The sequence below is a fragment of the Salvelinus fontinalis genome, chromosome 31 (assembly GCF_029448725.1).
Source record: "Salvelinus fontinalis isolate EN_2023a chromosome 31, ASM2944872v1, whole genome shotgun sequence".
In the NCBI taxonomy this organism is placed as follows: Eukaryota; Metazoa; Chordata; class Actinopteri; order Salmoniformes; family Salmonidae; genus Salvelinus; species Salvelinus fontinalis.
Window position 1 is genome coordinate 14,917,043 of NC_074695.1, and position 21,905 is coordinate 14,938,947.

At 47.6% G+C, this 21,905-nt stretch overlaps 1 protein-coding gene across 1 annotated transcript in view; it reads right to left on the reverse strand.

The window, feature by feature from the left end:
- LOC129829623 (fidgetin-like protein 2) overlaps positions 1-20,530 on the reverse strand; it is a 52,819-nt gene extending 32,289 nt beyond the window's left edge. Inside the window, exons 1-2 of the mRNA XM_055891423.1 lie at positions 20,422-20,530; positions 12,507-12,657 (exon numbers count right to left, since the gene is read on the reverse strand). Coding sequence (XP_055747398.1) covers positions 12,507-12,531 — 25 coding nt within the window. The 5' untranslated portion in view covers positions 12,532-12,657; positions 20,422-20,530. The remainder of the gene's footprint in view (positions 1-12,506; positions 12,658-20,421) is intronic.
- Between the last annotated feature and the right edge of the window lie 1,375 nt (positions 20,531-21,905).

The window sequence follows — 21,905 nt, forward strand, 5'->3', positions numbered from 1 at the left end:
TGAGACCTAAAAATACACACTGTGCAGAAGGGTTGGTCGATTCCATTTCCTGTCAATTCCTCAATTCCAATTCAGCTCAATGCTTTTCAATGAGGAAAATCTGGATATGGAATTTGGTTTACTTTTTTTATTTACTGGAATTGAAATGGAATTGACCAAAACCCTGCTGTGCAGCTACTATTCAATATGAAATGGATAAACAAAATAAAATGAAAGTTGACAAGATTAAAAATGACAGTATTTGATCTTAATGAATGTTCCTACAGCAGTTTGTTTTGAAAGGAAAAGCACTTAACTACTTCCTGGTTTTTGTTTAAACGTTGATTAAAACACGGAGAAATACTGCTGATATTGTGTGTGCAGCAAAAGTGAATCCCATGTATGATCGTCAGTCTGTATTTCACAGTCTCCTTTTCTACGCTCTCTAAAAAACTCGAACTCCTCTGAAGTAAATATGTTAGATATGTCACTGTGCTTCGTGCTCGTAGTTTAGGAAACAACTGTTCCCATCCCCCGTGCCTGCTGCCCTGCTACACTAACCTAACGCACGTCCACAAATGGTCAGCCACTTATCCCCCCTCCCCTTTAACAAAAACAGGGTCCCTATATATATATATGTGTGTGTGTGTGTGTGTGTCCACTAATATATCAAAGAACAGCTGCCTGAAGGCTCTGTGATGACAACTCACCCCTTCCATCTGTCTCCCTCCTCCTCCTCCCTTATTCTCAACCCTCTCTTCCCCCTACAGTCTTTACCTCTCCCTCTCCTCTACAGCTCTGCTCTATCTTTTCCTTCCAATCTCCTCTCTCCCCCTCCTTACAAGCTATCTCTTTCTTTCTCTCCCCCATATAATCTATCCCTCTCTCCCCCTCTTTATAATCTCTCTCTCCCCTCTTTATAATCTTGCTCTTTCTCTCCCTTCTTTATAATCTATCTATATATATCTTTCTTTCTCTCTCTCCCCCTCTATAATCTGTCTCTCTCCCCCTCTTTATAATCTCTCTCTCGCTCTCTCTCTTTCTCTCCTCTCTTTATAATCTATCTATATATCTCTTTCTTTCTCTCTCTCCCCCTCTTTATAATCTGTCTCTCTGTTCTCCTTTTCTCTCTCCCCTTCTTTATAATCTCTCTCTCTTTCTCTCTCTCCCACTCTTTATAATTTATCTATCTCTCTCTTTTTCTCTCTCCCCCTCTTTATAATTTATATCTCTCTCTCTTTCTCTTTCTCCCCCTCTTTATAATTTATATCTCTCTCTCTTTCTCTCTCTCTTTATAATCTCTCTCTCTCTCTTTCTTTCTCTCTCTCTCCCTCTTTATAATCTATCCTCTCTCTGTCCCTTCCCTTTGGTCTGACCACATGGACACCAGGTCTAGGATGTGTTGTTGCTCTGACCACATGGACACCAGCTCTAGGATGTGTTGTTGCTCTGACCACATGGACACCAGCTCTAGGATGTGTTGTTGCTCTGACCACATGGACACCAGCTCTAGGATGTGTTGTTGCTCTGACGACATGGACACCAGCTCTAGGATGTGTTGTTGCTCTGACCACATGGACACCAGCTCTAGGATGTGTTGTTGCTCTGACCACATGGACACCAGCTCTAGGATGTGTTGTTGCTCTGACCACATGGACACCAGCTCTAGGTTGTGTTGTTGCTCTAACCACATGGACACCAGCTCTAGGATGTGTTGTTGCTCTGACTACATGGACACCAGCTCTAGGATGTGTTGTTGCTCTGACCACATGGACACCAGCTCTAGGATGTGTTGTTGCTCTGACTACATGGACACCAGCTCTAGGATGTGTTGTTGCTCTGACCACATGGACACCAGCTCTAGGATGTGGTGTTGCTCTGACCACATGGACACCAGCTCTAGGATGTGTTGTTGCTCTGACTACATGGACACCAGCTCTAGGATGTGTTGTTGCTCTGACCACATGGACACCAGCTCTAGGATGTGTTGTTGCTCTGACTACATGGACACCAGCTCTAGGATGTGGTGTTGCTCTGACTACATGGACACCAGCTCTAGGATGTGTTGTTGCTCTGACTACATTGACACCTGCTCTAGGATGTGGTGTTGCTCTGACTACATGGACACCAGCTCTAGGATGTGTTGTTGCTCTGACTACATTGACACCTGCTCTAGGATGTGGTGTTGCTCTGACTACATGGACACCAGCTCTGGGATGTGTTGTTTTGGGTTAGCACACAACACAAAAAAGCAAAAAAGCTCACTTTAACTGATTGTTGTGTAACAACAAAAAAAAGAATATAACGTTGTTACCAGTGTAGTTACAATGTTACTACACAGATATCAGAGCAACTCAATGATGTTGTGATGTGTTTTACCAAACCTATTGCTTTTACATTACAAATGGTCAGCTAACTGCATAACTGATGAAGGTAGGTGTGTGGTAATTGACTAATTAGTCACCATAGCGTGAACTGTTCTGGCTGAATTCTGCTGCCTCAGGACCCTTGTGAACTCTGAGTGTATCTTAATTGGGCCCTTAATGGTAGTGGAGATGTCCTTAATGAGCTGATGAACCTAGGGAGAGGGAAGCCTGGTTGTGCTGACATAGACCTAGGTGCCCTAACCCCTACCTGATCTCTGGACATAAAGACACCCATACACATGCAAAACCACACAAAATGCAAGAACAGACACATTAACATATATGCATGTAAGCACTCACGCACGCACGCACGCGCGCGCACACACACACACACACACACACACACACACACACACACACACACACACACACACACACACACACACACACACACACACACACACACACACACACACACACACACACACTGTACCCCTAGAACAAATGCTCCATACTAACTACCCACTAGAACCATGCCCCATACAAACTACCCGCAGTACCACTAGAACCATGCTCCATACAAACCACCCGCTGTACCCCTAGAACCATGCTCCATACAAACCACCCACTGTACCCCTAGAACCATGCTCCATACAAACCACCCGCAGTACCCCTAAAACCATGCTCCATACAAACCACCCACTAGAACCATGCCCCATACAAACTACCCGCAGTACCACTAGAACCATGCTCCATACAAACCACCCGCTGTACCCCTAGAACCATGCTCCATACAAACCACCCACTGTACCCCTAGAACCATGCTCCATACAAACCACCCGCAGTACCCCTAAAACCATGCTCCATACAAACCACCCGCAGTACCCCTAGAACCATGCTCCATACAAACCACCCGCAGTACCCCTAGAACCATGCTCCATACAAACCACCCGCAGTACCCCTAGAACCATGCTCCATACAAACCACCCGCTGTACCCCTAGAACCATGCTCCATACAAACCACCCACTGTACCCCTAGAACCATGCTCCATACAAACCACCCGCAGTACCCCTAGAACCATGCTCCATACAAACCACCCGCTGTACCCCTAGAACCATGCTCCATACAAACTACCCGCAGTACCCCTAGAACCATGCTCCATACAAACCACCCGCTGTACCTCTAGAACCATGCTCCATACAAACCACCCGCTGTACCTCTAGAACCATGCTCCATACAAACCACCCGCTGTACCCCTAGAACCATGCTCCATACAAACCACCCGCTGTACCTCTAGAACCATGCTCCATACAAACCACCCGCAGTACCCCTAGAACCATGCTCCATACAAACCACCCGCTGTACCTCTAGAACCATGCTCCATACAAACTACCCGCAGTACCCCTAGAACCATGCTCCATACAAACCACCCGCTGTACCCCTAGAACCATGCTCCATACAAACCACCCGCTGTACCCCTAGAACCATGCTCCATACAAACCACCCACTGTACCCCTAGAACCATGCTCCATACAAACCACCCGCTGTACCCCTAGAACCATGCTCCATACAAACCACCCGCTGTACCCCTAGAACCATGCTCCATACAAACCACCCGCTGTACCCCTAGAACCATGCTCCATACAAACCACCCGCTGTACCCCTAGAACCATGCTCCATACAAACCACCCGCTGTACCCCTAGAACCATGCTCCATACAAACCACCCGCTGTACCCCTAGAACCATGCTCCATACAAACCACCCGCTGTACCCCTAGAACCATGCTCCATACAAACCACCCGCTGTACCCCTAGAACCATGCTCCATACAAACCACCCACTGTAACCCCTCACCATCTCTATCTCCATGCTGCCACAGCTGTACCCCTCACCATCTCTATCTCCATGCTGCCACAGCTGTACCCCTCACCATCTCTATCTCCATGCTGCCACAGCTGTACCCCTCACCATCTCTATCTCCATGCTGCCACAGCTGTACCCCTCACCATCTCTATCTCCATGCTGCCACAGCTGTACCCCTCACCATCTCTATCTCCATGCTGCCACAGCTGTACCCCTCACCATCTCTATCTCCATGCTGCCACAGCTGTACCCCTCACCATCTCTATCTCCATGCTGCCACAGCTGTACCCCTCACCATCTCTATCTCCATGCTGCCACAGCTGTACCCCTCATACCCCTCCTCTCCAACCGGGTCCTCTCACTATAGAAGAAAACACTTGCTCTGAAAATCCAGGACACACAGAACACACGAGTGCTTTCCTTTTTCAATATGCCTAAACTGTCGACCAGTTTGACACTCTCGCTTTATAGAGAGACCAACCTATGGCACAATGAGAAACAGAGATTCTTGGCAGATATACGTGGGAGCAATGCTGTAACCTAGTCCCATGGGGGGCCTTGTAAAAGTCAGCTCGGCCCTCATGAGTCAAGTCAGCCCGGCCCTCATGAGTCAGTAATTTACAGAGAGGATAGAAAACAAGAAAACAAGAGTGAAGGAGAATGAGAGAGAGAGAACGAGACAGAGAGAACGAGAGAATAACGAAACGAGAAAACGAGAGAGGAAAGACAGACAGAGAGTGGGTTCACAGAAAGGAGAGTTACAAAATCTGCTGGAGCTGAAGGCTTGAAGCTGAAGGCTTAAAGCTGAAGGCTTGGAGCTGAAGGCTTGGAGCTGAAGGCTTGGAGCTGCCCGACTCTACTCTAAGTCAGGCCAGGCAGGCACATGTGTGTCGGTGTGTTGAAAAGAAAAGGTATCCCTCCACCAGCAGTGGGGGCCCCCAGCAACAAGGGTTAGGGCACTCCTGGGCTACCGGCCTGGGACTGATTTAGGAGCCTGTTTGAAGTGCAGATTACAGATTCTTTGCACCAAATCCCTCCAGGAGTATCCATGGCCCCTGGAATCTCTCTCAGGTTTCATTCAGGTCCGGCCCTAGCTGGCAGGCCCAACTTGGGGTCTTCTGGATGAGAGATAGAGAGCCAGGAGCCAGGGGGTAGGAACAACGGCCGGACGGACACACAGAGGGGACATGAGGGAACAGATGAGGTGAATAGAAGGTAAGCTCTCTATGAGGAAAGAGTGTATCTCAGCTCTGTGTGTATGTGTGTATGTGTGTGTGTGTGTGTGTGTGTGTGTGTGTGTGTGTGTGTGTGTGTGTGTGTGTGTGTGTGTGTGTGTGTGTGTGTGTGTGTGTGTGTGTGTGTGTGTGTGTGTGTGTGTGTGTGTGTGTGTGTGTGTGTGACTAAGCAGTGCTGGGAGTCAGAAGTAACATAAGAAAGTAGAAATATTTATCTTCCCCACAAAGAAAATTCTGACATGTAGGTGAGATTGTTCACATGTACATTAACCCTCCCTTTCACATGATTTGTGTCCAGAAGAATTGTGAAGAAAGGGTTAATAAAATAACAAAAGCAGGAGTGTCACAATGAACGCTGAGAGAGAGAGACTAAAATACTATAAAGAATGCAGTGTTTTAGTAACAGGGGGAGAGGTAGGGAGAGAGAGAGAGAGAGAGGGAGAGAGAGGGGGAGAGGTAGGGAGAGGGGGAGAGAGAGAGGGGGAGAGGTAGGGAGAGAGAGGGGGAGAAAGAGAGAGAGAGAGAGAGAGGGGGAGAAAGAGAGAGAGAGGGGGGGTGAGGTTGGGAGAGAGAGAGAGGGAGAGAGAGAGAGGGGGGGAGAGGTAGAGAGAGAGAGGGGGAGAGGTAGAGAGAGAGAGGGGGAGAGGTAGGGAGAGAGAGAGAGAGGGGGAGAGAGAGCGGGGGAGAGGTAGGGAGAAAGAGAGGGGGAGAGAGAGGGGGAGAGGTAGGGAGAGAGATAGAGAGAGAGGGAGAGAGAGGGAGAGAGAGGGGGAGAGGTAGGGAGAGAGAGAGGGGGAGAGGTAGAGAGAGAGGGGGAGAGAGAGGGGGAGAGGTAGAGAGAGAGGGGGAGAGAGGGGGGAGCGGTAGAGAGAGGGGGAGAGAGAGAGGGGGGGGGGAGAGGGGGAGAGAGGGGGAGAGGTAGGGAGAGAGAGGGGGAGAGGTAGGGAGAGAGAGGGAGAGGTAGGGAGAGAGAGAGAGAGAGGTAGGGAGAGAGAGAGACACCTCTCGCTCTGTGTCAGTGGTCTCAGATACCATAAGCACGGTGACTAACTCCACTGTGTGTGCTCTCCTACGATCTCACTGTCCAGAAAGAGACACACTAGCAACCTGTTACCAACCCTTCACACTCACAACCACAGCAGTACACAACACAACAGTTATTCTAACGAAACAACCTCAAGCTATAGCTACAGTACAAGAAAACCTGTAGTGTGTGTGTACAGGCAGAGCCAGCCGAGACCATTTCAGACAAAGCCCAGGATCTGGTGCGTTGAAGGAGTCCAGTAAAGGAAAGCAGTGTTCCGGAGTCCACAGGCATTCAAAGGTATTCTAAACATCCCACCAGTAGTTTGTGACATTCTTGGATCTACGTGTTCTGAAGAGAGCAGAGTCTGTCTGATGGAAGTCAGTTCACAACAGTTCCATCAGTTCACAACAGTTCCATCAGGATCTACCGATTTAATTACCACATAATAAATAATATGTTCTATTAAATCAGCTAGGGAGGGCCATTGCAAAAATAAAATAAATGAAGTTTGATATAATGATAAATAAGGTCAGACATTTCTTAGGGATCTGGATGTTTCTTCTGATAGCGTCATGAATGGTGTATTTTGAACATCAAGAAAACAAATCAACTAGGAGAAAAAACAAGAAATTCACAAATGCGTCACTGGCTCTAATTGCAAGGTTTGTCCAGTTTAAATTATGATTACCTCGCTCCCACGTACATCCCACCAACACCATATACATCACACCAACACCATATACATCACACCAACACCACATACATCCCACCAACACCACATACATCCCACCAACACCAACACCACATACATCCCACCAACACCACATACATCCCACCAACACCAACACCACATACATCCCACCAACACCACATACATCCCACCAACACCACAAACTTCCTACCAACAACACATACATCCCACCAACACCAACACCACATACATCCCACCAACACCACATACATCCCACCAACACCACATACGTCCCACCAACACCACATACATCCCACCAACACCACATACATCCCACCAACACCACATACATCCCACCAACACCACAAACATCCCACCAACACCACATACATCCCACCAACACCACATACATCCCACCAACACCACGTACATCCCACCAACACCACGTACATCCCACCATTCCATATACATCCCACCAACACCACATACATCCCACCAACACCAACACCACATACATCCCACCAACACCACATACATCCCATCAACACCACATACATCCCACCAACACCAACACCACATACATCCCACCAACACCACGTACATCCCACCATTCCATATACATCCCACCAACACCACATACATCCCACCAACACCAACACCACATACATCCCACCAACACCACATACATCCCATCAACACCACATACATCCCACCAACACCACATACATCCCACCAACACCACGTACATCCCACCAACACCACGTACATCCCACCAACACCACATACATCCCACCAACACCACATACATCCCACCAACACCACATACATCCCACCAACACCACATACGTCCCACCAACACCACATACATCCCACCAACACCACATACATCCCACCAACACCACATACATCCCACCAACACCACAAACATCCCACCAACACCACATACATCCCACCAACACCACATACATCCCACCAACACCACATACATCCCACCAACACCACATACATCCCACCAACACCAACACCACATACATCCCATCAACACCACATACATCCCACCAACACCACATACATCCCACCAACACCACGTACATCCCACCAACACCACGTACATCCCACCAACACCACATACATCCCACCAACACCACATACATCCCACCAACACCACATACATCCCACCAACACCACAAACATCCCACCAACACCACAAACATCCCACCAACACCACATACATCCCACCAACACCACATACATCCCACCAACACCAACACCACATACATCCCACCAGCACCACAAACATCCCACCAACACCACATACATCCCATCAACACCACATACATCCCACCAACACCACATACATCCCACCAACACCACGTACATCCCACCAACACCACGTACATCCCACCAACACCACATACATCCCACCAACACCACATACATCCCACCAACACCACATACATCCCACCAACACCACAAACATCCCACCAACACCACAAACATCCCACCAACACCACATACATCCCACCAACACCACATACATCCCACCAACACCACATACATCCCACCAACACCACATACATCCCACCAACACCACAAACATCCCACCAACACCACAAACATCCCACCAACACCACATACATCCCACCAACACCACATACATCCCACCAACACCACATACATCCCACCAACACCACATACATCCCACCAACACCAACACCACATACATCCCCCCAACACCACATACATCCCACCAACACCAACACCACATACATCCCACCAACACCACGTACATCCCACCATTCCATATACATCCCACCAACACCACATACATCCCACCAACACCAACACCACATACATCCCACCAACACCACAAACATCCCACCAACACCACATACATCCCACCAACACCACATACATCCCACCAACACCACATACATCCCACCAACACCACATACATCCCACCAACACCACATACATCCCACCAACACCACATACATCCCACCAACACCACAAACATCCCACCAACACCACAAACATCCCACCAACACCACATACATCCCACCAACACCACATACATCCCACCAACACCACATACATCCCACCAACACCACATACATCCCACCAACACCAACACCACATACATCCCCCCAACACCACATACATCCCACCAACACCAACACCACATACATCCCACCAACACCACGTACATCCCACCATTCCATATACATCCCACCAACACCACATACATCCCACCAACACCAACACCACATACATCCCACCAACACCACAAACATCCCACCAACACCACATACATCCCACCAACACCACATACATCCCACCAACACCAACACCACATACATCCCACCAACACCACATACATCCCACCAACACCACATACATCCCACCAACACCACATACATCCCATCAACACCACATGCATCCCACCAACACCACATACATCCCACCAACACCACATACATCCCACCAACACCACATACATCCCACCAACACCACATACATCCCACCAACACCACATACATCCCACCAACACCACATACATCCCACCATTCCACAACATTCTCCAGAGGAATAGAAAAGGATTTATATTCCAAACCATTATGAAGTTATACTTTGTAAATGACTCATTCTGTTAAATGTGTCCCTTTTGTCTTGTAACTATCAGGCCAATAAAGCTCCTTTCAGAAGAGATAAAGAGAAAAGGGCTCTTGAGACGCAGACAGACGGAGCAGCCCCATGCTGCCTGCTAGACAATGCTGTTGTGGAGAGGAGAGATGTAGAGAGGTAGAGAGGAGGAGAGGGAGAGAGGTAGAGAGGAGGAGAGGGAGAGAGGTAGAGAGATAGAGAGATAGAGAGGAGGAGAGGGAGAGAGGGAGAGATGTAGAGAGATATAGGGAGAGAGGGAGAGAGATAGAGAGATAGAGACGAGGAGAGGTAGAGAGGAGGAGAGGGAGAGAGGGAGAGAGGTAGAGAGATAGAGATGAGGTGGGAGAGCTAGAGGGGGAGAGGGGGAGAGAGAGGAGGGGTGAGGGGGAGATGGGGGAGAGAAAAAAGAGCTGAGGGGGAGAGAACCAGAACAGTGGTAGCCTGAACTCTGAACCAGAACAGTGGTAGCCTGAACTCTGAACCAGAGCAGTGGTATCCTGAACTCTGAACCAGAGCAGTGGTATCCTGAACTCTGAACCAGAACAGTGGTATCCTGAACTCTGAACCAGGGCAGTGGTATCCTGAACTCTGAACCAGGGCAGTGGTATCCTGAACTCTGAACCAGGGCAGTGGTATCCTGAACTCTGAACCAGGGCAGTGGTATCCTGAACACTGAACCAGAGCAGTGGTATCCTGAACTCTGAACCAGGGCAGTGGTATCCTGAACTCTGAACCAGGGCAGTGGTATCCTGAACTCTGAACCAGGGCAGTGGTATCCTGAACACTGAACCAGGGCAGTGGTATCCTGAACTCTGAACCAGGGCAGTGGTATCCTGAACTCTGAACCAGGGCAGTGGTATCCTGAACTCTGAACCAGGGCAGTGGTATCCTGAACTCTGAACCAGAGCAGTGGTATCCTGAACTCTGAACCAGAGCAGTGGTATCCTGAACTCTAAACCAGAGCAGTGGTATCCTGAACTCTGAACCAGAGCAGTGGTATCCTGAACTCTGAACCAGAGCAGTGGTATCCTGAACTCTGAACCCAACGCAGTGGTATCCTGAACTCTGAACCAGAGCAGTGGTATCCTGAACTCTGAACCAGGGCAGTGGTATCCTGAACTCTGAACCAGGGCAGTGGTATCCTGAACACTGAACCAGGGCAGTGGTATCCTGAACTCTGAACCAGGGCAGTGGTATCCTGAACTCTGAACCAGGGCAGTGGTATCCTGAACTCTGAACCAGGGCAGTGGTATCCTGAACTCTGAACCAGAGCAGTGGTATCCTGAACTCTGAACCAGAGCAGTGGTATCCTGAACTCTAAACCAGAGCAGTGGTATCCTGAACTCTGAACCAGAGCAGTGGTATCCTGAACTCTGAACCAGAGCAGTGGTATCCTGAACTCTGAACCAGAGCAGTGGTATCCTGAACTCTGAACCAGAACAGTGGTAGCCTGAACTCTGAACCAGAGCAGTGGTATCCTGAACTCTGAACCAGGGCAGTGGTATCCTGAACACTGAACCAGAGCAGTGGTATCCTGAACTCTAAACCAGAGCAGTGGTATCCTGAACTCTGAACCAGAGCAGTGGTATCCTGAACTCTGAACCAGAGCAGTGGTAGCCTGAACACTACAGGGTCTAGTGTCTGCGAGTTTGAGTTTTTTTCCTTTCAATTAGGACATAGACAACCAGTTGAGGGGAGTTCCCTACTAATTAGTGACCGTCATTTATCAATCAGGCACAAAGGAGGAGTGAAAACTTGCACACTAAGATCTCCGTGGACTGAGTTTGACACCTGTGATATAGTGTATGGTACTTACTATATATTACTATAGGGGGCAATGGGGCTCAGCATTCTGTGATAAAGGTGTGAGTGTATGGTACTTACTATATATTACTATAGGGGGCAATTGGGCTCAGCATTCTGTGATAAAGGTGTGAGTGTACGGTACTTACTATATATTACTATAGGGGGCAATGGGGCTCAGCATTCTGTGATAAAGGTGTGAGTGTATGGTACTTACTATATATTACTATAGGGGGCAATGGGGCTCAGCATTCTGTGATAAAGGTGTGAGTGTATGGTACTTACTATATATTACTATAGGGGGCAATGGGGCTCGGCATTCTGTGATAAAGGTGTGAGTGTACGGTACTTACTATATATTACTATAGGGGGCAATGGGGCTCAGCATTCTGTGATAAAGGTGTGAGTGTATGGTACTTACTATATATTACTATAGGGGGCAATGGGGCTCGGCATTCTGTGATAAAGGTGTGAGTGTATGGTACTTACTATAGGGGGCAATGGGGCTCAGCATTCTGTGATAAAGGTGTGAGTGTATGGTACTTACTATATATTACTATAGGGGGCAATGGGGCTCAGCATTCTGTGATAAAGGTGTGAGTGTACGGTACTTACTATATATTACTATAGGGGGCAATGGGGCTCAGCATTCTGTGATAAAGGTGTGAGTGTATGGTACTTACTATATATTACTATAGGGGGCAATGGGGCTCGGCATTCGGTGATAAAGGTGTGAGTGTACGGTACTTACTATATATTACTATAGGGGGCAATGGGGCTCAGCATTCTGTGATAAAGGTGTGAGTGTACGGTACTTACTATAGGGGGCAATGGGGCTCAGCATTCTGTGATAAAGGTGTGAGTGTATGGTACTTACTATAGGGGGCAATGGGGCTCAGCATTCTGTGGAGCTGGTCTCAGTTAGACGGAGAGTAGTTCTGTCAGAGGAGAGCAGTAATCAGCCAGGTCCAGGTTAACATCTGTCTGCCTGTTGTCCATCACTGTTAGGGGTGGACAACACTCTAACCCTGTAGAAGGAGATGAGAGACAGTTACAGATCCACAATGTCTTTGGACAAAATGTTTTTATCGAGGAGGACTGTGGATCTGTGTACGTCCGACCATCTTTTAGTTTGAATGTTAGTCACACACGATATCTCAAACAGCACTGGGCCAAGAGAGGGGGGAGGGGGGGGGGGGGGGGGTCTCATTCATGGGGATGACACGTTGACTGTCGCCTTGTTTTGTTTAAAGCCATTTAAACAGGGAAATCCTATTGGGAGCCCTGCACACAATCATACAAATTCACAACATTTACAAATCCAACTCGATATTAAACACCTACAATACTTACAAGCAATTTAAGAAATGTATCTCACTAAACACGATTATGAAAAATATACCCATTCCTCAGTAAAAAGGTAATAACCAGCCGTCCAAACTGCCCTAGCAGCCACGGAACATTCCACTTCAGAGAGTTTTGGAGATCATTCCACACGCACTCACACACATGTATAAAAGCAAGTACGAGTGTAAGTACACACTAACACACACCAATACACAGGCATCAACTAACCACACACACACCAATACACAGGCATAAACTAACCACACACACACCAATACACAGGCATCAACTAACCACACACACACACACACACACCAATACACAGGCATCTACTAACCACACACACACACCAATACACAGGCATCAACTAACCACACACACACACACACACACCAATACACAGGCATCTACTAACCACACACACACCAATACACAGGCATCAACTAACCCCACACACACACACACACACCAATACACAGACATCAACTAACCACACACACACCAATACACAGGCATCAACTAACCACACACACCAATACACAGGCATCAACTAACCACACACACACACACACACCAATACACAGGCATCAACTAACCACACACACACCAATACACAGGCATCAACTAACCACACACACACCAATACACAGGCATCTACTAACCACACACACACACCAATACACAGGCATCAACTAACCACACACACACACACACACACACCAATACACAGGCATCTACTAACCACACACACACCAATACACAGGCATCAACTAACCACACACACACACTCCAATACACAGGCATCAACTAACCACACACACCAATACACAGGCATCAACTAACCACACACACACACACCAATACACAGGCATCTACTAACCACACACACACACACCAATACACAGGCATCTACTAACCACACACACACACACCAATACACAGGCATCAACCTTACATTTCACACACACTAATCTAAACACACAACATAAAATAAACACCAGCAGCCTACAAGTTTAACACACACACACGTTCACATTAACACCCACTGTCTCCCAGACTGAGTCACACACACGTCCACATTAACACCAACTTTCTCCCAGACTGAGTCACACACACACGTCCACATAAACACCCACTGTCTCCCAGACTGAGTCACACACACGTCTACATTAACACCAAATGTCTCCCAGACTGAGTCACACACACGTCCACATTAACACCAAATGTCTCCCAGACTGAGTCACACACGTCCACATTAACACCCACTGTCTCCCAGACTGAGTCACACACACGTCCACATTAACATCCACTGTCTCCCAGACTGAGTCACACACACGTCCACATTAACACCAACTGTCTCCCAGACTGAGTCACACACAGATGCTGTCAGAATATATCGGCACCGTTGCACAAATGACTACTTCCTCTAAAATAAGTTGAAATTGTTTTTTAATAAGTTGAAATGTGTATTTGTTTGATTTTACATGTGTATTTGTTTGATTTTACATGTGTTTTTGTGTGATTTTACGTGTGTATTTGTGTGATTTTACGTGTGTAGTTGTGTGATTTTACGTGTGTATTTGTTTGATTTTACGTGTGTATTTGTTTGATTTTACATGTGTAGTTGTGTGATTTTACATGTGTAGTTGTTTGATTTTACATGTGTATTTGTTTGATTTTACATGTGTATTTGTTTGATTTTACATGTGTAGTTGTGTGATTTCACATGTGTATTTGTTTGATTTTACATGTGTATTTGTGTGATTTTACATGTGTATTTGTTTGATTTTACGTGTGTATTTGTTTGATTTTACGTGTGTATTTGTTTGATTTTACATGTGTATTTGTGTGATTTTACATGTGTATTTGTTTGATTTTACATGTGTAGTTGTGTGATTTTACATGTGTATTTGTGTGATTTTACATGTGTATTTGTTTGATTTTACATGTGTATTTGTGTGATTTTACATGTGTATTTGTTTGATTTGCAACTTCACAGGACAAAGAAGAAGAAGAAGAAGAAGAAGAAGAAGAATCTAAACCAAAATGTTGAGTTTTCACTTCCGAGTCACGTGTCCTGGACCAAGTAATTCACAATTCAAATACATTTTGTAGGACACAATGATTCTCATTTACTGTGTCGTTTACATCACCTGTCAAAGTTGCAGGTGGCCACGGGGTAAAAATTGGCATTCACCCATTGTTTTTAATAGGAAAAAGAGCATTCTGCTCCATTGCACTCAATTGTAAAGTGCTACGGGTGCCAATATATTTGACCACATCAATATTCATTAGCCTGAGGCCGACAGGAATGGACACAGTGAGGCTGTGGTCAGAGAGCAGGGCTTTAAAGAGAGCCTTCTAAATCTGACTCCCTCACAAAAACAACCAGAAGACAACTGCTTTCTGTGCGTTGGCTGAGACCAGTGCTTTCAGTGCGTTAGCTAAGACAACTGCTTTCTGTGTGTTAGCTGAGACCACTGCTGTCTGTGTGTTAGCTGAGACCAGTGCTTTCTGTGCATTAGCTGAGACCACTGCTGTCTGTCTGTTAGCTGAGACCAGTGCTTTCTGTGTGTTAGCTGAGACCACTGCTGTCTGTGTGTTAGCTGAGACCAGTGCTTTCTGTGCGTTAGCTGAGACCAGTGCTTTCTGTGTGTTAGCTGAGACCACTGCTGTCTGTGTGTTAGCTGAGACCAGTGCTTTCTGTGCGTTAGCTGAGACCACTGCTTTCTGTGCGTTAGCTGAGACCAGTGCTTTCTGTGTGTTAGCTGAGACAACTGCTTTCTGTGTGTTAGCTGAGACCAGTGCTTTCTGTGCGTTAGCTGAGACCACTGCTTTCTGTGCGTTAGCTGAGACCAGTGCTTTCTGTGCGTTAGCTAAGACAACTGCTTTCTGTGTGTTAGCTGAGACCACTGCTGTCTGTGTGTTAGCTGAGACCAGTGCTTTCTGTGCATTAGCTGAGACCACTGCTGTCTGTGTGTTAGCTGAGACCAGTGCTTTCTGTGTGTTAGCTGAGACCACTGCTGTCTGTGTGTTAGCTGAGACCAGTGCTTTCTGTGCGTTAGCTGAGACCAGTGCTTTCTGTGTGTTAGCTGAGACCACTGCTGTCTGTGTGTTAGCTGAGACCAGTGCTTTCTGTGCGTTAGCTGAGACCACTGCTTTCTGTGCGTTAGCTGAGACCAGTGCTTTCTGTGCGTTAGCTGAGACCAGTGCTCTCTGTGCGTTAGCTGAGACCAGTGCTTTTTGTGTGTTAGCTGAGACCAGTGCTCTCTGTGCGTTAGCTGAGACCAGTGCTTTTTGTGCGTTAGCTGAGACCAGTGCTTTTTGTGCGTTAGCTGAGACCAGTGCTTTCTGTGCGTTAGCTGAGACCACTGCTGTCTGTGCGTTAGCTGAGACCAGTGCTCTCTGTGCGTTGGCTGAGACCACTGCTCTGTGCGTTGGCTGAGACCAGTGCTTTCTGTGCGTTAGCTGAGACCATTGCTCTGTGCGTTAGCTGAGACCACTGCTTTCTGTGCGTTAGCTGAGACCACTGCTTTCTGTGCGTTAGCTGAGACCAGTGCTTTCTGTGCGTTGGCTGAGACCACTGCTTTCTGTGCGTTAGCTGAGACCACTGCTCTGTGCGTTAGCTGAGACCAGTGCTTTCTGTGCGTTGGCTGAGACCACTGCTTTCTGTGCGTTAGCTGAGACCACTGCTCTGTGTGTTAGCTGAGACCACTGCTTTCTGTGCGTTGGCTGAGACCACTGCTTTCTGTGTGTTAGCTGAGACTACTGCTTTCTGTGCGTTAGCTGAGACCAGTGCTCTGTGCGTTAGCTGAGACCACTGCTTTCTGTGTGTTAGCTGAGACCACTGCTTTCTGTGCGTTAGCTGAGACCAGTGCTCTGTGCATTAGCTGAGACCACTGCTTTCTGTGCGTTGGCTGAGACCACTGCTTTCTGTGCGTTAGCTGAGACCACTGCTCTGTGTGTTAGCTGAGACCAGTGCTCTGTGCTTTAGCTGAGACCACTGCTCTGTGCGTTAGCTGAGACCACTGCTCTGTGTGTTAGCTGAGACCAGTGCTCTGTGCGTTGGCTGAGACCACTGCTTTCTGTGCGTTAGCTGAGACCACTGCTTTCTGTGCGTTAGCTGAGACCACTGCTTTCTGTGCGTTAGCTGAGACCACTGCTCTGTGCGTTAGCTGAGACCAGTGCTTTCTGTGCGTTGGCTGAGACCACTGCTTTCTGTGCGTTAGCTGAGACCACTGCTTTCTGTGCGTTAGCTGAGACCATTGCTCTGTGCGTTAGCTGAGACCACTGCTTTCTGTGCGTTAGCTGAGACCACTGCTCTGTGCGTTGGCTGAGACCAGTGCTTTCTGTGCGTTAGCTGAGACCAGTGCTTTCTGTGCGTTAGCTGAGACCAGTGCTTTCTGTGCGTTAGCTGAGACCACTGCTTTCTGTGCGTTAGCTGAGACCAGTGCTTTCTGTGCGTTGGCTGAGACCACTGCTTTCTGTGCGTTAGCTGAGACCACTGCTCTGTGCGTTAGCTGAGACCAGTGCTTTCTGTGCGTTGGCTGAGACCACTGCTTTCTGTGCGTTAGCTGAGACCACTGCTCTGTGTGTTAGCTGAGACCACTGCTTTCTGTGCGTTGGCTGAGACCACTGCTTTCTGTGTGTTAGCTGAGACCACTGCTTTCTGTGCGTTAGCTGAGACCAGTGCTCTGTGCGTTAGCTGAGACCACTGCTTTCTGTGTGTTAGCTGAGACCACTGCTTTCTGTGCGTTAGCTGAGACCAGTGCTCTGTGCATTAGCTGAGACCACTGCTTTCTGTGCGTTGGCTGAGACCACTGCTTTCTGTGCGTTAGCTGAGACCACTGCTCTGTGTGTTAGCTGAGACCAGTGCTCTGTGCGTTAGCTGAGACCACTGCTTTCTGTGTGTTAGCTGAGACCACTGCTTTCTGTGCGTTAGCTGAGACCAGTGCTCTGTGCATTAGCTGAGACCACTGCTTTCCGTGCGTTGGCTGAGACCACTGCTTTCTGTGCGTTAGCTGAGACCACTGCTCTGTGTGTTAGCTGAGACCAGTGCTCTGTGCGTTAGCTGAGACCACTGCTCTGTGCGTTAGCTGAGACCACTGCTCTGTGTGTTAGCTGAGACCAGTGCTCTGTGCGTTGGCTGAGACCACTGCTTTCTGTGCGTTAGCTGAGACCACTGCTTTCTGTGCGTTAGCTGAGACCACTGCTTTCTGTGCGTTAGCTGAGACCAGTGCTCTGTGCGTTAGCTGAGACCAGTGCTCTGTGCGTTAGCTGAGACCAGTGCTCTGTGCGTTAGCTGAGACCAGTGCTCTGTGCGTTAGCTGAGACCAGTGCTCTGTGCGTTAGCTGAGACCAGTGCTTTCTGTGCGTTAGCTGAGACCACTGCTTTCTGTGCGTTAGCTGAGACCAGTGCTCTGTGCGTTAGCTGAGACCAGTGCTCTGTGCGTTAGCTGAGACCAGTGCTCTGTGCGTTAGCTGAGACCACTGCTCTGTGCGTTAGCTGAGACCAGTGCTCTGTGCGTTAGCTGAGACCAGTGCTCTGTGCGTTAGCTGAGACCAGTGCTCTGTGCGTTAGCTGAGACCACTGCTCTGTGTGTTAGCTGAGACCACTGCTCTGTGTGTTAGCTGAGACCACTGCTTTCTGTGCGTTAGCTGAGACCAGTGCTCTGTGCGTTAGCTGAGACCAGTGCTCTGTGCATTAGCTGAGACCAGTGCTCTGTGCGTTAGCTGAGACCACTGCTCTGTGTGTTAGCTGAGACCACTGCTCTGTGTGTTAGCTGAGACCAGTGCTCTGTGCGTTGGCTGAGACCAGTGCTCTGTGTGTTAGCTGAGACCACTGCTCTGTGTGTTAGCTGAGACCAGTGCTCTGTGCGTTGGCTGAGACCAGTGCTCTGTGCGTTAGCTGAGACCACTGCTCTGTGCGTTAGCTGAGACCAGTGCTCTGTGCGTTAGCTGAGACCACTGCTTTCTGTGCGTTAGCTGAGACCAGTGCTCTGTGCGTTAGCTGAAACCAGTGCTCTGTGCGTTAGCTGAGACCAGTGCTCTGTGCGTTAGCTGAGACCACTGCTCTGTGCGTTAGCTGAGACCACTGCTCTGTGTGTTAGCTCAGACCAGTGCTCTGTGCGTTGGCTGAGACCACTGCTTTCTGTGCGTTAGCTGAGACCACTGCTCTGTGCGTTAGCTGAGACCAGTGCTCTGTGCGTTAGCTAGGGCTGTAAAAACTGCTCTGTTGCTCTGTGCGTTAGCTAGGGCTGTAAAGACTGCATTCTCATGAGACTTACTGTAACACAATAAGGCAATAGAAGTAGTCAAAATAATGAGAAACGATGTTTCCTACAACAACATTTGACCCACAGCATTCTGACTGACTTCTTTTCCAGTTTTCAGATATACTCTTTATACAAATGAAAGGACATTTCAAAACAAGGACCTTACATTTTTGCTCTACTGTCCAGGATAAATAAGCCAAGCATTTCTAGGAAATCATGTACTCAGATGAAATGTCTTCTAATCCCTGCTGCAATTTCTATATTTGTTGATCTAACGGGACTTTAGCCTCTCCAACAGGACTGTCAGCTCACAGAGCATTGAACATATCCTACTTAGAAATGGCAAACATTCATGTTTCAAAAGATGCACATATTCAAAATACTTGGTCCTCAAAACATAATGGATAAATTCCACATGCTGTTTCAGACCAGCTAGATGAGTCTTGAAAAAGGTATGTTGAAAGTCAGAATGAACATGTGCAATTTTCCGTTACATACAGGACTAGAAGACAATGATAATATATATATTTTTAAAGGTAACCAATTTTTTTAACAACTTCATTCCATAAATATCCGAAATCTGTAATGTGGATTTTTAGCATGTTTCATCAATGCGATAAAAAGCGTGAAACTCTTCGTAAAGCGGTCCAACCATTACCATCCAATCGTATGGAAGGGAATATTATGCAGTGAACCCATCGCACGGCTGTCCCTGAACAATGGACTGCACAAGGCTGTCTGGAGTGGGTTGAACTGATTTACCTTCTCCAGACACACACACACATCTCTAAATTAACTTTTATAAGTAAACTCATTTCTAAATTGCTTTGAAATTAACAGATCTATTTATACACTTCTAGAAATATTAAATAGTGCAGACGATGAGAAAGAATTATAGAAAGAGAGATTGTCAGAAAACCCTACAGGGACTAAACAGATGGACGGATAGACAGAAGAACAGGAGATGTTGAGCTTGGGAATGTACATAGTGGCCAGCGGCCAAAGACAAGTCCACGCTTCCTGCACTTCCTTCACACCCACAGAGATAGAGCCAAGTCAAACAGACACAGACAGCAGCCAGCTCCTACCACACTACAGTAGAAACACAGCACAGTGCTGCGGTCACAACACTCCAACACTGAAGACAGAGGAGAGAGAAGCTGTTCTTACCTATTCATGCCTGCAGATTCTCTTTCTGTCTGAACGCAGCAGTTAGATAATCCTGTGGGGCAGAGAGCAGACCTTGTGTTCACCGCTGCCCTTTTTTCTTCTCCATGTATGGGACACAACTCAACTATCCCTCTCCCTCCCTCCCTCTCTCCCTCCTCTCTCTCTCTCTTTCTAGCTCGGCCTGCCAGTGACAACAGAGTGCACACACACAATTCCCCTCCCCCATCCCTCCCTCCCTCCCTCCCTCCCTCTTTATGTTAAAAGTATTTAAGCAGGGAGAGAGAATGAGAGAGGGGGGAGTTGACCAATCATGCTTTGAGAGAGAGAGAGAAGGAGAGAAGAGAAGAGGAGAGGAAAGAGGGTTGGAGGGAATTGAGTTTTGCCCAGGATAATTAGCTAGGGGCAGGGGGGTCAGGGGGTACAGAGAAGGGTAATGAGGTAAGGGGAAGAGTGCTTACAGATTTGGGTGGGAACACTCTCATTTAACTCCCCTCAGTGTTGTGTCCCGAGATAAAATACTTATAGTCCAGATTGTTATTTTCTTTAATCCACAGGAAATGACACTTCATGGAATTCATTCACAAATATGATTTTGGTCATAGACCAAAACAACAACTATAAAATAAAACGGATTGCAAATCTCTTCAAATCAATATCCTAATTTGTTATACTGTAATAACAGCTCAATCCACAACCCAACTCAACTGAACACTTTAAGCTCAACAGTTGTTTCTTGAATGTTTGTGTCTCTATTTGTAGTTTGGACATTACGGTAAAGGGAGGACAGAAGGAAAATCATGTTCAATGGATGTGATATTCTCATAGCACACACTATGTTCTGGGTTCCATGGTCACTGACCTCTCTGTCTCGATGTCTCTCTGTCTCTCCCTCCCCCAGCTGTGTGTCTGGTTTAAGAGTCACACCAAGGGCCACATGTCCAGAAGAACTCCTCCTGTTACACACAGACGCTAAACTCCTCTCATACACACATCCATCCCCACCACATTACCACACACACATCTATCCATCCCCACCGCATTACCACACATCCATCCATCCCCACTACGTTACACACGCACACACACACGCACACACACACACACACACACACACACACACACACACACACACACACACACACACACACACACACACACACACACACACACACACACACACACACACACACACACACACACACACACACACACACACACACACACACACACACACACACACACACACACTCTCTACTCCTCTCTCCTCCTCTATCACTTTCTCCTCCTCTATCACTCTCTCCTCTTCTCACTCTCTCCTCTTCTATCACTCTCTCCTCCTCTCACTCTCTCCTCTTCTATCACTCTCTCCTCCTCTATCACGCTCTCCTCCTCTATCACTCTCTCCTCCTCTCTCCTCCTCTATTGCTCTCTCCACTTCTATCACACTCTCCTCCTCAATCACTCTCTCCTATTCTATCACTTTC